Source organism: Micrasema longulum, unplaced genomic scaffold (assembly GCF_059751315.1).
Source record: "Micrasema longulum isolate JH-2025_06_02 unplaced genomic scaffold, ASM5975131v1 h1tg000982l, whole genome shotgun sequence".
Lineage (NCBI taxonomy): Eukaryota > Metazoa > Arthropoda > Insecta > Trichoptera > Brachycentridae > Micrasema > Micrasema longulum.
The window spans coordinates 363,940-376,820 of NW_028278172.1; the positions used below are offsets into that span (position 1 = coordinate 363,940).

At 37.8% G+C, this 12,881-nt stretch overlaps 1 protein-coding gene across 2 annotated transcripts; it reads right to left on the reverse strand.

The window, feature by feature from the left end:
* Nucleotides 1-961: 961 nt before the first annotated feature.
* LOC148277783 (charged multivesicular body protein 7) lies at nucleotides 962-12,510 on the reverse strand. 2 transcript variants are annotated; one of them, XM_088232416.1, is made up of 9 exons: nucleotides 12,031-12,451; nucleotides 10,546-10,717; nucleotides 9,381-9,570; nucleotides 8,042-8,211; nucleotides 6,594-6,730; nucleotides 4,967-5,054; nucleotides 4,145-4,297; nucleotides 4,048-4,108; nucleotides 962-2,703 (listed from the first exon to the last, which is right to left on the reverse strand). In XM_088232416.1, the coding sequence occupies exons 1-9, from the start codon at nucleotides 12,300-12,302 to the stop codon at nucleotides 2,612-2,614; spliced, it is 1,335 nt and encodes a 444-aa protein (XP_088088542.1). In that variant the 5' UTR covers nucleotides 12,303-12,451; the 3' UTR covers nucleotides 962-2,611. The 2 variants fall into 2 exon arrangements, with proteins under 2 accessions (XP_088088542.1, XP_088088543.1); XM_088232417.1 differs by having other exon boundaries at nucleotides 4,048-4,297; nucleotides 12,031-12,510.
* Nucleotides 12,511-12,881: the final 371 nt, after the last annotated feature.

Sequence of the window (12,881 nt, forward strand, 5' to 3'; positions counted from 1 at the left end):
CCTCTACTCGATAAAGACTTAAACTTTATATGGATGCCTAGTGCGGCCCCGACATATTGCCCGTAATCAACTGTCATTATCAACAGTAAACATACTTTAATTCACAAATTTGTCCCCTAAATTGAGAAAAAATAGTATCTGAAGTAAATATGTTGATATAAGGAAAGTTTTTAAGCAACATAATACACGTGTCGGGACAATAAATGCCAAAAATCAATGTAAATCATGGGAAAATATTGGGAATCAATTCCCTGTGAAAACTGACTCCTTTAACAGCTTTGACGCTCACCGTAAAATCTATTCTTTATTTATTATAACGTAAATATCCAAGTTATTTACAAACAAAGTCAAGCACAGCGACAAAAGCATCCGATCGAACCGTTACGCATATGTTGTCGAACAAAACAAAATGGCCACCAATTTGTTTTCTAACCAACAAACCAACATCACTTGCGTTCTATGAAACATAGTGATAGGGCGTCTCTCTAGGTTACGCATTATTGCTCTGGGGGTTTAACACAGTCAGGAGGCCCAAAAATAGCTATTTTTCAAGAATTTTTTCTGAGAAGACCTTTAAATTTATCAATGTAAAAATTTGTACACATATTATGGCAACTTTTAACTATATTTTAACATTTTTTATTTATAAAAATAATAATTTTGAAAGCTGCTATAGCTGATCTCCAGGATCTCCTCTCAAGAAAGGCGCCTTGCGATGACCACGATAACTTTCCACTGGATTATCTAAAATATAACACCCAACGGATTTCGTTACAGTAAGGAATAAGCAAAATATTTTTTTGGACAAAATGGCGGCTTCTCAAAAAAAAACAAAAAAAAACAGTGCCCTATGCACCATTTTATTCTGACAAGGGTGGAGAAAAACAAGAAACGGTTATTTATTAAAAAATATTTTTATTAAAATGATTAAATAAAGTTGTATGTACAAAAAATTTCCTTATTTTATTTGATATATGTTTGCCTAACTCTTTACTCAGTAAAATCCAAATGCTGCCTATAAAACGCAATGCAAAAATTTAATAAAAGCATCGACATGAAATGAAGTGTTCTTTATCAAACAGACGAGAATCATTAGGGAATGTGGAAATCTATGCATTTACAAGGCTTACGACCTGTCATTGGCTTGTTTTAACAAACAGAAAATGATATTATTTTATTCGATGTGAATTTGCCTCCACAACTGTTTGCCCAGTAAAAACCAAATGCTGCCTATAAAATTATTATTTGGCTAGTTTGAGTGACCACTTTAAATTTGGCGCAGCATTCGCCATTCTGCCCATGTTTAAACATCCACATTCCCTCAACTCTTGAAATCCAGCAATGCGTACGAACATTTGGCGAGTAATTTTGTGATATGAGTGTGAGCATTTTTGAGTATGTCCAAATTGTTGCAGACAGATACGGGAATTTTTTTCTGTGTCCGGGCGGGTGAAGACTACAGTCGTGTATGTAACGATAGGTAAAATTTATTGTCTAATATTGATAGTAAAAATGCCCATCATGACACTGATCAGCCTCTCCATAATAATGGACAGAGGACGGAGAATGTTGACGGCTTTCAATATTTGGGAGTTCACAAAAATAATGTCGCTAGGTATAAAGAGTATCTAGGCGTTAGAAAGTTACCACTGTAAAAAAAAATTTAGTTATTATATTTTTCCATCTGTTATACTATCTCTTTGAGAGAACGTATCGAGAGTCGGCCTTGTAATCGCTCAGTACTACCTCAGTAGATAAATGCAGACGATCGTTAAGCATATCCTTTTGGCAATGGTTAAAAGTCATATTAAAATCATATTCAAGTGAACTTTTTTTTGTTTGAATTGGGATTTATTGGAGTTTATAATCGCTTTGAAGTGGGCATCTTCTATCACAGAAGCTCATTTAAAATATAAATGAGAACCACTTTAAATGTTAATGACGTAAGGAACGCAGACTAATTTTTGCGGTTATTCATTGGCTTGTTTCGATCATATGATGTCGAGATGGCAAGCAGGTAGAACATACCAAGGTAGATAGAGATAGTACAGAAGTTAAGTATACCGTCTCGATGTATACAGGTGAAGATAGCGTTCATAATCGAGGCACTGGGTCGGTTAACGGCCAATACAATTATCATGGCGAGGTGCCGCCGCCGTCGTGCCCTGACGAAGACAGTAGCAGCCAGGGTCACAGCGGACGTGGAAGCTGCCGAGCCCCCATCACCACCGGTAGCGCGAGTCTAGGGGCAAAGAGACTCCGCCCTCGAATGGGGGGAGGGCAATGTGGGGTCGAGAAGATAAGAGTTACGAATGTCACGCGATGAGCAACGAGCAACGAGGGACGAGTGAGCGACCGTCTGGTAGTTCACGCGAGGAGGCTAGCACGTCCTGGACACCGCATTATCATAACTCATGTGATCTTAGATCCAATAAGCCACACATCATTATCAAAGAGTGTTTTGATAAAATCCCCAGTGTACCCGTAGCGTAGGAGCCCCAATATATTCCGAGAAAGAAGAAGAAACTGACTCCTGAAGCGTAGGAATGGTCTGCTTCCCGCGCTGTCTATAAGATTTGGACTTGTTTTGTCTATGGTTTGCGATGTACTTTTAAAATTTTTGGAAGACACGAAGATTTTTGAGTCTTTTTTCCATGTCTGTATGGAAATCTATGGAATTGGAGTTTGCCGGGACTTTGATATCTGAAAAGAAAAAAAGTTAATTATTTAGGGGGCGATTACAATCGGAACATACAAATGCCATACCTTCACTATGACAGTATAGAATTAAGAATAGTCCAGAAACCGCATATGCGCATCAAACAGAAGGCGGCTAAACTGCTCTGAAACGAGTAATTTTACGTTTTGACCAATTAGTTTCTTTGTAGACGTCGCTCGGTACACAACTACTGATTTGAATTGAACTATGCCGTGTTGTGTCGTTTTGAAGTGTAGAAATGCTGCTGGGATCAACAAGAAACAGGATGGGATCACATTTCGTGTGTAAGTAGCAAATGCATTACTCAAACTTTTTTTCAATTTTGGTGGCCATTTTCAACGAGTTGTAAATAACTCACTATAGGAAAATGGAAATCAAGTTGGGGTTGAGTGGGGTTTGAACCTCGGATCTCCGGCCCGTGAGTCCGCAACACTAGCCACGGGACCACAACCCGGCTTACAATTTTTAAAATTTACTTTAATTTTTCACCTGTCAGATTGTCAAAGAAAACAAAATGGCCATTTTGTTAGTGTTGCCAGGGTTGTCGTTGATGTCTTTCTCTCGAAAAGAATTAAAATGGCTTTCCAATCCGTTGCAGTTAACACGAAATACCACATTTTTAGTCGATATTTCATACCGACCTTCCCAGGAATCGAACTCGGGACCTTAAGCATGGTAGGCGAACATGTCAATACTAGACTGCGGGGGGCCCGCGGGGATTTTTGTCCGAGAGTAGCCAGTGAGCGGAAAACACTCGTCCAGGATTTCGGTTCTATTTCACACGCAGAATTGTATTCTTCATCTGCTTGGACACAGACAGAATAGATATTGCTAGTTCTCTCCATACTTTAATTTCCTATAGTGGGCCGACGTGCGTGCGAAAATACTATTCAAACAGAGCATATGTAGAGAATCGAAAAAACTTTGAAAAGAAATTGAAAGCTCATCATCATTCTATGTCTGTATGGTATCCACAAAGAGCTTCCATGCTCTCTGTCGGCCGCCAACTCCTTTGCGTCCTCCCGAGCAGGTTTGCGTCTCGTAGTTCTGACATGAACTGCCGACGAACAATCAGCTGTGGACGTCCAGGATGTCGAAAACCTGATGCCTTGTAAAGTAGGCAAGCGTGGTTAAGGCACTCAGGAGGCATCTGCAGTACATGGCCAAGCCAAGCGTATCGCCTCCGCTTGACGACAGTTGTCACCGGAGTTTGCTGCGTCCGTTCTCTTATAAAAACTACAAAAAAAATTGAAAGCTACAAAAACATTTTGTCCACAAACATGTGGATGCACTCGAAATAAAAGGCGATGAAAATGTAGAATATTCACCGATTTTCGTGTTTATCTCCGTGTCTGGTACGACCGGGAGCGTGGGGAAGAGGTCTTCTTTGCCGACGGGGCTGCCGGCGCCGACGGGGCTGCCGGCGCCGACGGGGCTGCCGGCGCCGCCGGAGCCGGCGTCCGCCGCGTTGCTGCTGGCGACCAGATCGCGCAGCTCCTGCTCCAGCTCGTCCCGGTCGAAGGTCATCCCGAGCGGCTGAGAAATGGCCTCTTCTATGCCGCTGTACGTGTCCAAGCACTGGAAAATAATTGAAAATAATATTTGTATCGATGACATTTCAATGGTGGACGGAGACGGAGGCAGTGCGTTGCCAAGTAAAAAAACATTTTTTGCTTATTATTAGTGGCATAAAAAATATTTTTAAATTTGCAATTTTGAAATCCCGCAAAAACGGTCATTCCATTGGCCACGCTCCTAATACGTCACGATTCATGTTGATTTGTTCCCGGCCATCAAAATTTGTTCAGAACATTATCACGAATCTTGACGTCACAACAACACGTCGCGTTTTTCTCGCAATTAAATTTCTTTAATTTTGAAAATGCAATTCATGCTGCATTTTTACCGCTAACAACGCCGCGTGAGGCGACAGGATCGAAACTCAACAGAATCTCCGTGTCCCGTGTCGGCTTCGGTACGGTTAGCTTTTTGCTCTCTCTCTCTAAAACTTTCAAATACCCAAATAATACAAATTCGTGTTACGGTTAATTCATTCAGTGTTGTGTTTCATTGAATCATTATTTGTATAATCTTGTATTCATCATATTATCTATTAAATCTCAGAACAACGTGAGTGAATCTTTCATTCAATTTCACGCAACTTTACAACAAAACCACGGCAAGCAAACCAACCATTTCATCCCAACAAAAGAATTCTTTACAAATGAATTATTACGAGGCACTTACATCTTTGATATCATCCATAGTGTCCATCACATTATTTTCTTCTAAGCCGGTTTGTCTCATAGTGATCTTCAGAGCGCTCAATCCAGTTCTGAAATCAATTGAAACCTTAATCTGAGGAATTTGTGTATCCGGGAAGTATGTTGACTAGAGATGGCGGTGGCTTCTGGGAACAGGGTGAAAGGTGCATTTATATATACGCCCAATGGGCATTTATAAGGACTTATTTATACATGGAAAATTATTATAAAGGAAAGTAGAATGACACAATGGTATATAGTAGACTCGGTGGGAGTGGAAGCGGGAGAGAGGTGTTCATAATTTAATTTGGTTCAGAGATCATTTGAAAGAAGACAACTTGTTATCAAAGAAATCAAGATTGGTTGTTTGTTGGCAGACCTGAGAATTCTGGCCATAGGGGAATGGAAACCATAATTAGTTCTATGGTTATCAGTATGAAAGAGCCAGTTTTGTCTGAAGTTTCTAGTTGGGATATTTAATTTTATCGAGCTCAGTAGTTCAGGCGCATCAAAGAGTGAGTTGAGAATTTTAAATAGGACTAGAAGGTCGGATTTATTTCGACGGTCTCGAAGAGAAGATATATTCAAAGTAGTTTCTAACTCATTATACATATATTGGTCTCCGGATAAGCCCAACCTCCAGCCCATCTTTCTTAAAAATCGATGTTGAACTGATTCAATATTTTGATGTGAACATCATAATATGGAGACCAGATAACAGAGGAATAGTCTAGGTGCGGGCGAACTAGGGAATATAAGAGAGCTTTAAGGGTATTGATATTTTTGAAGTCAGCTGTTCTTCTGTTAAGGAGTTTTAAGGATTTATTGATAACATGTTCAAGGACCGCTTAAGGGAGCTTGGAGGCAACTGAAATGGCTCAAATTTAGACAGCGGAGAGACTATCACTCCGTCTCACTTCTGCTCAATGTACTTCATAGTCCTAACGCTCCTATAAACCTGCGTGAAAAATTTCAACGCTTATCAGTTCATGGTTTACCTCTTCGTTCTAATTCTCAAGGCACTCTCTTAATACCCATCCACAATTCCTCTTTCTGCTCTAACTCATATAGTGTCCATGCGGCTCCACTGTGGAGTCATCTCCCATCCACCATCAGAGATGTTACTTCATTATCTCTGTTTAAATCACGTCTGAAGAAACATCTCCTTTCTCTTCCTTAATCTCTCCTCCTTTCCTTTTTCCTCTTTCCTCCTTTTTCCTTTTTCCCATTGAGTAATAGTTTTGATTTAAGGTAATTTATAAACAAATACGTTTATTTATATTTTTATATATTTTTAACTTTTTAATCTTTTTTTTTCCATTGAATATGTTCTGTAACTTGAATTATAAAAATAAAACTTTTATTTTATTGGTTGGTTGGAAGAAGTTGCCATTTGGTAATAAGCCAATGTACAAATAACATTACGTACAAAAAGTTAAATAAATAAATAATAATTTATATATTTTTTGTCCTAGTTTTTATTTAATTTAATTGTATTTTATTTTATTAGTGCCTGTATTTATTATAAGAAATTGTATTTACCATCGTTAGAATGGACTGCATAAGTCCGTCAAATAAATAACCCATCTCGGGGCCGTATCGTGACTCACCTGAAGGCGTCGTATATCTCGGAATCGCTGTGAGCTTGGCGAACGGAGTCCACCAGGTGAGAGATGGACTCGTGGCTGTTGGCAGCTTTCTCCATTCGGATTTCCAGAAGTTTCTTCTGTCTCAAATGCCCCATCGCCTTAGAAAAAAACATTTATAAACAATGTCCCGAGTAGGTCCAAATGTTTGCCGAGACAGGCTGGATTTCACTCTACACGGAGTCATGAAGATTACAAATAACAACCGATGGAGAGTATTTTTTTATTTCAATCAATCATTTAAAAATAGCTTATTACTCAATTGTACAATCTTTGTTACAATATGGTATTGTAGGATGGGGTGGTGCATACGCCAATATATTAAACCCTCTTAAAATAGTACAAAGATTAATTATTAAAGTAATATTAAAGAAACCCTCAACATTCAATACGGAAAGTCTATTTAAAATATTTAAGGTTCATACTCTTTATAAAATAAATTCTATTATACAAATATATAAAGAAGAACAAATAAACGAATTCGAGATGAATAAGTCACTCAGATACCAACATAATATTAAAATTCTTAAATTCCACACAAGTCATGGTCAAAATAGCTTTGTCTTCAAAGGTGTAAAAAATTATAATAATCTTCCAAATGAACTAAAAAGTATTAAAAACAATATATCAATAAATAAATTTAAAGTTTATCAAAATAAGTTTTTTGAACACGTGTAAAAACAACATTGAATTTTAATTAGTATAAATGTATTATTGTTTTATGTTTTTCTTTATATTTCCTAGTCTTTTATTTTAAGATAGACCGGATCTTGTCTTGAGGTAGTAATTTTTTTTTTTTGTCCTAGCTTTAATTTTATTTAGTTGTATTTTATTTTATCAGTGCCGGTATTTATTATAAGAAATTGTATTTACCATCGTTAGAATGGACTGCATAAGTCCGTCAAATGAATAAATTATATCTTCCATTATATTTGTGTTCATTTTACGCCAGTGACTCGTTTAACGTTTACCTGAATTAAATAAATAAATAAATATTTTTATTTATATCCCTACAGAGATGAGGTAGAATTTTTTCAAATTCAAGATTCAGGATTATGGATATTCGAGCGTTTACAGGGCTTATGACCTGTCATTGGCTGGGTTAAGTGGCCACTTTATGTAGGTACTACAACATTCCCCATTACGCTTATTTAGCGAATATCCACACCAGGTAACATTTTTGGTTTTTGTATATATGCTACGAATCAAGAACCCTACTCCCGTCTTGGGAGAAAATCCAGATTTGTGTGCAGGTACACGAACCAAAAAATGAAATAAATAAATTACTGCAAAGACATTCATATTTCATCCCTTAAAACGTTCCCCATCTCTGTTGTTATTTGTTGATCACAGAACTGTGTTCCTCACCCGCTCGGACACGGAATCTACACGATAAGCTGATTGAGACTTACCCCCGTCCGATCGCCTCTGGTCAAGCAAATTTTTGCAGACAACCTCATGGCAGAAGACTTTTCATTCATGTTCTCTATGGAAACTTCTAAATGTTTTTTCGCTTTTTCTAACCGAGGAAGGCAAATTTCGCCTTCTGTTAAAGGCTTTACTTTCGTGTTTGGATCCAAAGCTGTAAAAGAAAAAAAAACACCAATTTCACCTATGGTAACATGACAGATACAAATGTTTTCTTAACTCTTAAAAGGCCGTGCCAAAAAGGTCCTTTGGGCGCGGAGCTGTATCATCGTGTCACATTAATCAAATAATCTTTGATATATTAGCCGGTTAGCACATGTGTAGGAACTGTAGTGGTTGTGGGGGCTCCTACCCCAGTTAGAGATTGACAGAAGACACGAGGTTGATGTTTAATGCGTATTTATTACATGGCGAATAAATATAAACTCAACAATGTATTTTAGTTTGTTCGAATTTTTGTAGACAAGGACTGGATTCAACCCAAGATGAAGAACATTTTAGAGAAGGGAAAATAGAAGTCTAGGCATCCACAGGACCTATGACCTGTGGATGCCTAACATTCACCATTCTGCCTATATTTCAACATCTATATTCCTTTGATTCTTCCACCTGTTGACGTTTGTGAAGTTGAAGAGCTGAAACCTTTATCATGTGGGTGAGTTTCATCCGGCTGAAGCGATTCACTTACTTGGAAGAGTTGAGGAAACGTGGATGTTTAAACATACGCAGAATGGTGAATGTAAATCACATGTGCCCTGTGGACGCCTAGACTTCTATTTTCCCTTCTCTAAAATGTTCTTCGTCTTTGATGTATCATGTTACATTACATTACATTACATTTGTTTGCACCACAACAGGCCAGGAGGCCTAATTACAGTGGTGAATTACATCACAGAGCACTTGAGGCTTGAGAAAAATCGCATTTTATTTTTTTGTGTTCTCACCGGGAATCGAACCCGGAACCTTCCGTACGTGAGTCAAGCGTCTTGACCACTACACCACGGAGGCCGCCAATGTTAATATTAACAGCCCCTTAGGGGGTTGAATCCAGACCTGGTCTACAAAAATTTTGAGAAATTCAAAGTATTGTAGATAAATCGACCTGGTCCAAGAAGAAGTATATAAACTGAAAAATATTTTCAGGCGTTGCCTAGTATGTAGGTGAAAGTTTTTTATTTATTTTATTCATATAAATACATATATACTAGAAAAAAAATAATTATCCCGGACTATTTTCATCATCAGGCTCTAAAAGCTATTTCAATTTTATTTTAAAACTCTGACCAAAGACCGCGGACATATTTTTAACAATATTTCACGAACCTAATTTGAAGAGTTGCCTGTCGGTGCTGCACGTGGCTAGGTTTTGGCTCTGAAGCCAGTTCATCATCAGCTCCATCGAGTCCCCGACATGCGTCCTTGAAGCCATCAGCGTAGAGGCCGTCTTCAGCTCTTCCAAACTGCCGATTTTCAACTCGTCGGGTACCGAGGACAGAAATGCCAGCGATTGGTTCTGTGAAAGAGAGAAAATTATAAAAACATCACTACGATCATTTCTCTATACGCATCAAGTGATGCATAGGGCACTGATTTGGTACCCACATTTGTGAATTTTCATCACCGACATCTGGACTCCAATCCACAACTAGTCAAATAAATAAATATAAAAATAATATACGAACTAATAATACAGCAACAATGTTTTGAGTATGTCCAAATGCTTGCAAACTGGCTGGATTTTCTCCCTAGGGTTTTCAGGCGTTGCCTAGTAGGTGAATTGGTTCAGCCGGATGAATCTTACCTGCATGATAAAGGTTTCAGCTCTTTTACTATGGATACCTTATATAGCGCCATTTTTGTGATATAATACCTCAAGGGCGCTTTACAAAGTGATTATATAAAGATATAAATTTAATTTTAACTTTTTTAATTCAAGAAAAACAATGTACTTTGTCACCACGCTAAGGATGTATTCAAATGATTTAGAGAACAAGTGGGTTTTAAGTTATTTTCCGAAAGATCACTTCACTCTCACAGCCTTGCATCTCTGCTGGGAGAGCATTCCATGCCGTAGGGCCTGCGACTGCAAATGCGCGTTCGCCAAATTTAGTGCGCTGTTTGCATAGAGGTATAATAACTTTTCCTCTCCCCGTAGACGTAGCTGATCTAAGCGTGAGACGCTTGTCAGCTAGTTCATCTGGAATACAGAGTTCCCTTAGATATTCCGGAGCAGAGTTGCGCAGTGACTTATACATAAGCCGACAGAGCTTGTATTCTACTTTCCGTGGAAAATGTAGCCAGTGTAATTCCCGAAGTAGTGGAGTGATATGACTGAACTTAGAAAATAAGTCTCGCTGCGGCATTCATTACAGACTGTAGGCGAGTCATTTTGTTCATTGGTAGACCTGCGTAGATACCATTACAATAATCGACTCTAGACACTGCAAACGCATTTATTAATTGACGGGCGGCATCAACTTTACATTACCTTTAATGATTCCAAATGGACAAACTTCTTCTGCCGGTCCAGGGCCGAGGCCTTGGAGCTCAGCAGGGAGGAGGCGGCCCACACAGCCGGCCGCACCAGCTGGCGAGCGCCCCAGCCTATCCAGCCCTGGCTATACGGTTGCACCGATGATTTCTCTACCAGAGCTCTGTCACTGGAAACGAGGAACCATAAAATACTTACTAAACAATATTCCTCTTGAATAGAGGTGGGTTAGACCCTGTCACCGAAAAGATACCAGTGGCGAGCCGTGATTTATTTTATAGGTAATCTATTTAAAATGTTCATTAATTTGTGCTACATATAAGTACTTACATAACATGCAAGTAATGTAATTATAAATGACTATTTTTTTTGAGGTTCTGTGAAAATCAACTCAAACAACAATTATTACTAACCACGCGATATACGTAGCTTTATTCTACACTATTTTAATAGAATACTAAACTTGTACAAAAGTTTATTAACACATACCACAATGACATTCAGCAGATATTTTCATTATGATCTGTCATTGACAGTACTGTCAAGAATTGAGCTCTGGCCGATTTCTTTTAAAATGAATAATGCCTAAAACGGCCACTGCGAACGCCACCTGTCCTATGTGATACATAATATGTCAACGGTATCCCATCAATGAAAAATAGTCCTTCTGAAATAATGCTCGAAATACTAGTTTCCAAATAGAGAATCTTCTAAAAATATCTGCAAGTTTGTTTTAGTACTAAAAAAGCCGACTTGGGTTAAAGACGAAAAATACAGTGTACTTTTTTGTATGGAAGAATAAGCTGAGGTAATCGGCTAGTTTTATCATTCAGTAAGAATGGGCTGGGCGCTGGCGCTGGGCGCACTTCATAGATATTTTTTTGTAGAAAGATATAAACGGTGATTTATAATAAATAACAGTTACTTTATTTATTTTCCCATAAACATGGTTACTATAAATTGTTATAATTAAAAGTCAAATATAATGGTAAGCTGTGCATAATCGCTTACTTTGACGATTCGCCCCTGAAAGATACGTGTCACTTGATTTGTATCTTCAACTTTTCCCTTACTGTCCCAAAAACTTTCGCGCGTTACGGTGCTGTTTAGTCACCACACATGCAAAAAATGAGAGATTTTTTTATAAATAAAAGGAGTTAAGGATTTATTGATAACATGTTCAATATGAATTGTAAAAGAAAGTTTAGTGTCAAGTATAATACCCAAATCTCGTATACTAGACACAGATGATAATATTTCATCGTTCAGTGAGTAGTCGTATACGATTGGATTTTCCACACGAAAAAATCTTATAATCTTGCACTTACTAAAGTTGAGATGTAGATTATTGGATGAGCACATGAGTAAGAGAAGAAATGTAGTGGGTGCCGAGGAATTAAGATAATATTTTGGACGTGGACAGAAGCTAAACAGGTAAATCACTTAAATACGCTATTTTTAATAGAAAATTAAATATCTCACGCGATCATTTGTTCCATAACGGTGTCCAGACACGCGGGGTACTTTCCCTTCCTCTGGAAGGCGCTTTTAATATCGTCATAACTAAAGGAACCCGATTGCTGGCACCATTTGCAGATCATCTCCGTCCAAAACTTCATTTTCGCCTCATAATCTGTCGGATTCAGTGATCGCAGACGAAATGGGGCGAAAAGCGACGTCATCCGTACGTCGTCACTCCAACAGGGAGGCATCGAGCCCTTCGCCAAAGGCATATGCGATTCTAATTCGGACATCAAAAAGCTAGGTTATAAATTACAGATAAAAATTCACTAATAAAATGTTAAGGCACGCGTCAATTCGTTAAAACAACAAATGTTTCACATTAAAAACAGTTATTTTAAAACATAACTGTACAATTATACGGTATTTTTCAACAAATACGCATTTTAAAACAATAACACTAGGACATGACGTAAATATTTTGACATTTAATACAAATTTGAATTCTTCTTTGTTCGCGTGTTGCCGCATCATAAAAAGGGTTGCCATTGTAAAAAAACAATGAGGCGGTTCTAACTTTGACCCAACAGGCTACTAAAATAATGTTATTTTTTGCAGTTTTTATTTTATTTTAATTCTTCCATATTTACACATGTGTTAGTAATATAATATATACAAGTAAGTAAGTTAGTATATTTAATAAAATGTAAACATGTAATAATACAGCATATTTACAACTTAACACCATTTAAAACTAAATATTTACATAGATTTTTCAATACATGTTTATTGGAGGGGACAGGAGAGTTAGAATATGAATAGGGAATGGGATATTAATATCAGAGAGGTCGGATAGGAAATCAGGATAACAA

What these genes read in the sequence shown, in the direction of transcription:
- LOC148277783 (XM_088232417.1), bottom strand. Translation starts at nt 12,302, where the DNA reads ATGTCCGAATTAGAATCGCATATGCCTTTGGCGAAGGGCTCGATGCCT. An exon ending in CCAGAGGCGATCGGACGGGG is followed by an intron (nt 6,731 to 8,041) that starts GTAAGTCTCAAT and finishes TTTTTTTCTAAG; the next exon opens with GCGATGGGGCATTTGAGACA. An exon ending in GAGATATACGACGCCTTCAG is followed by an intron (nt 5,055 to 6,593) that starts GTGAGTCACGAT and finishes AATTGATTTCAG; the next exon opens with AACTGGATTGAGCGCTCTGA.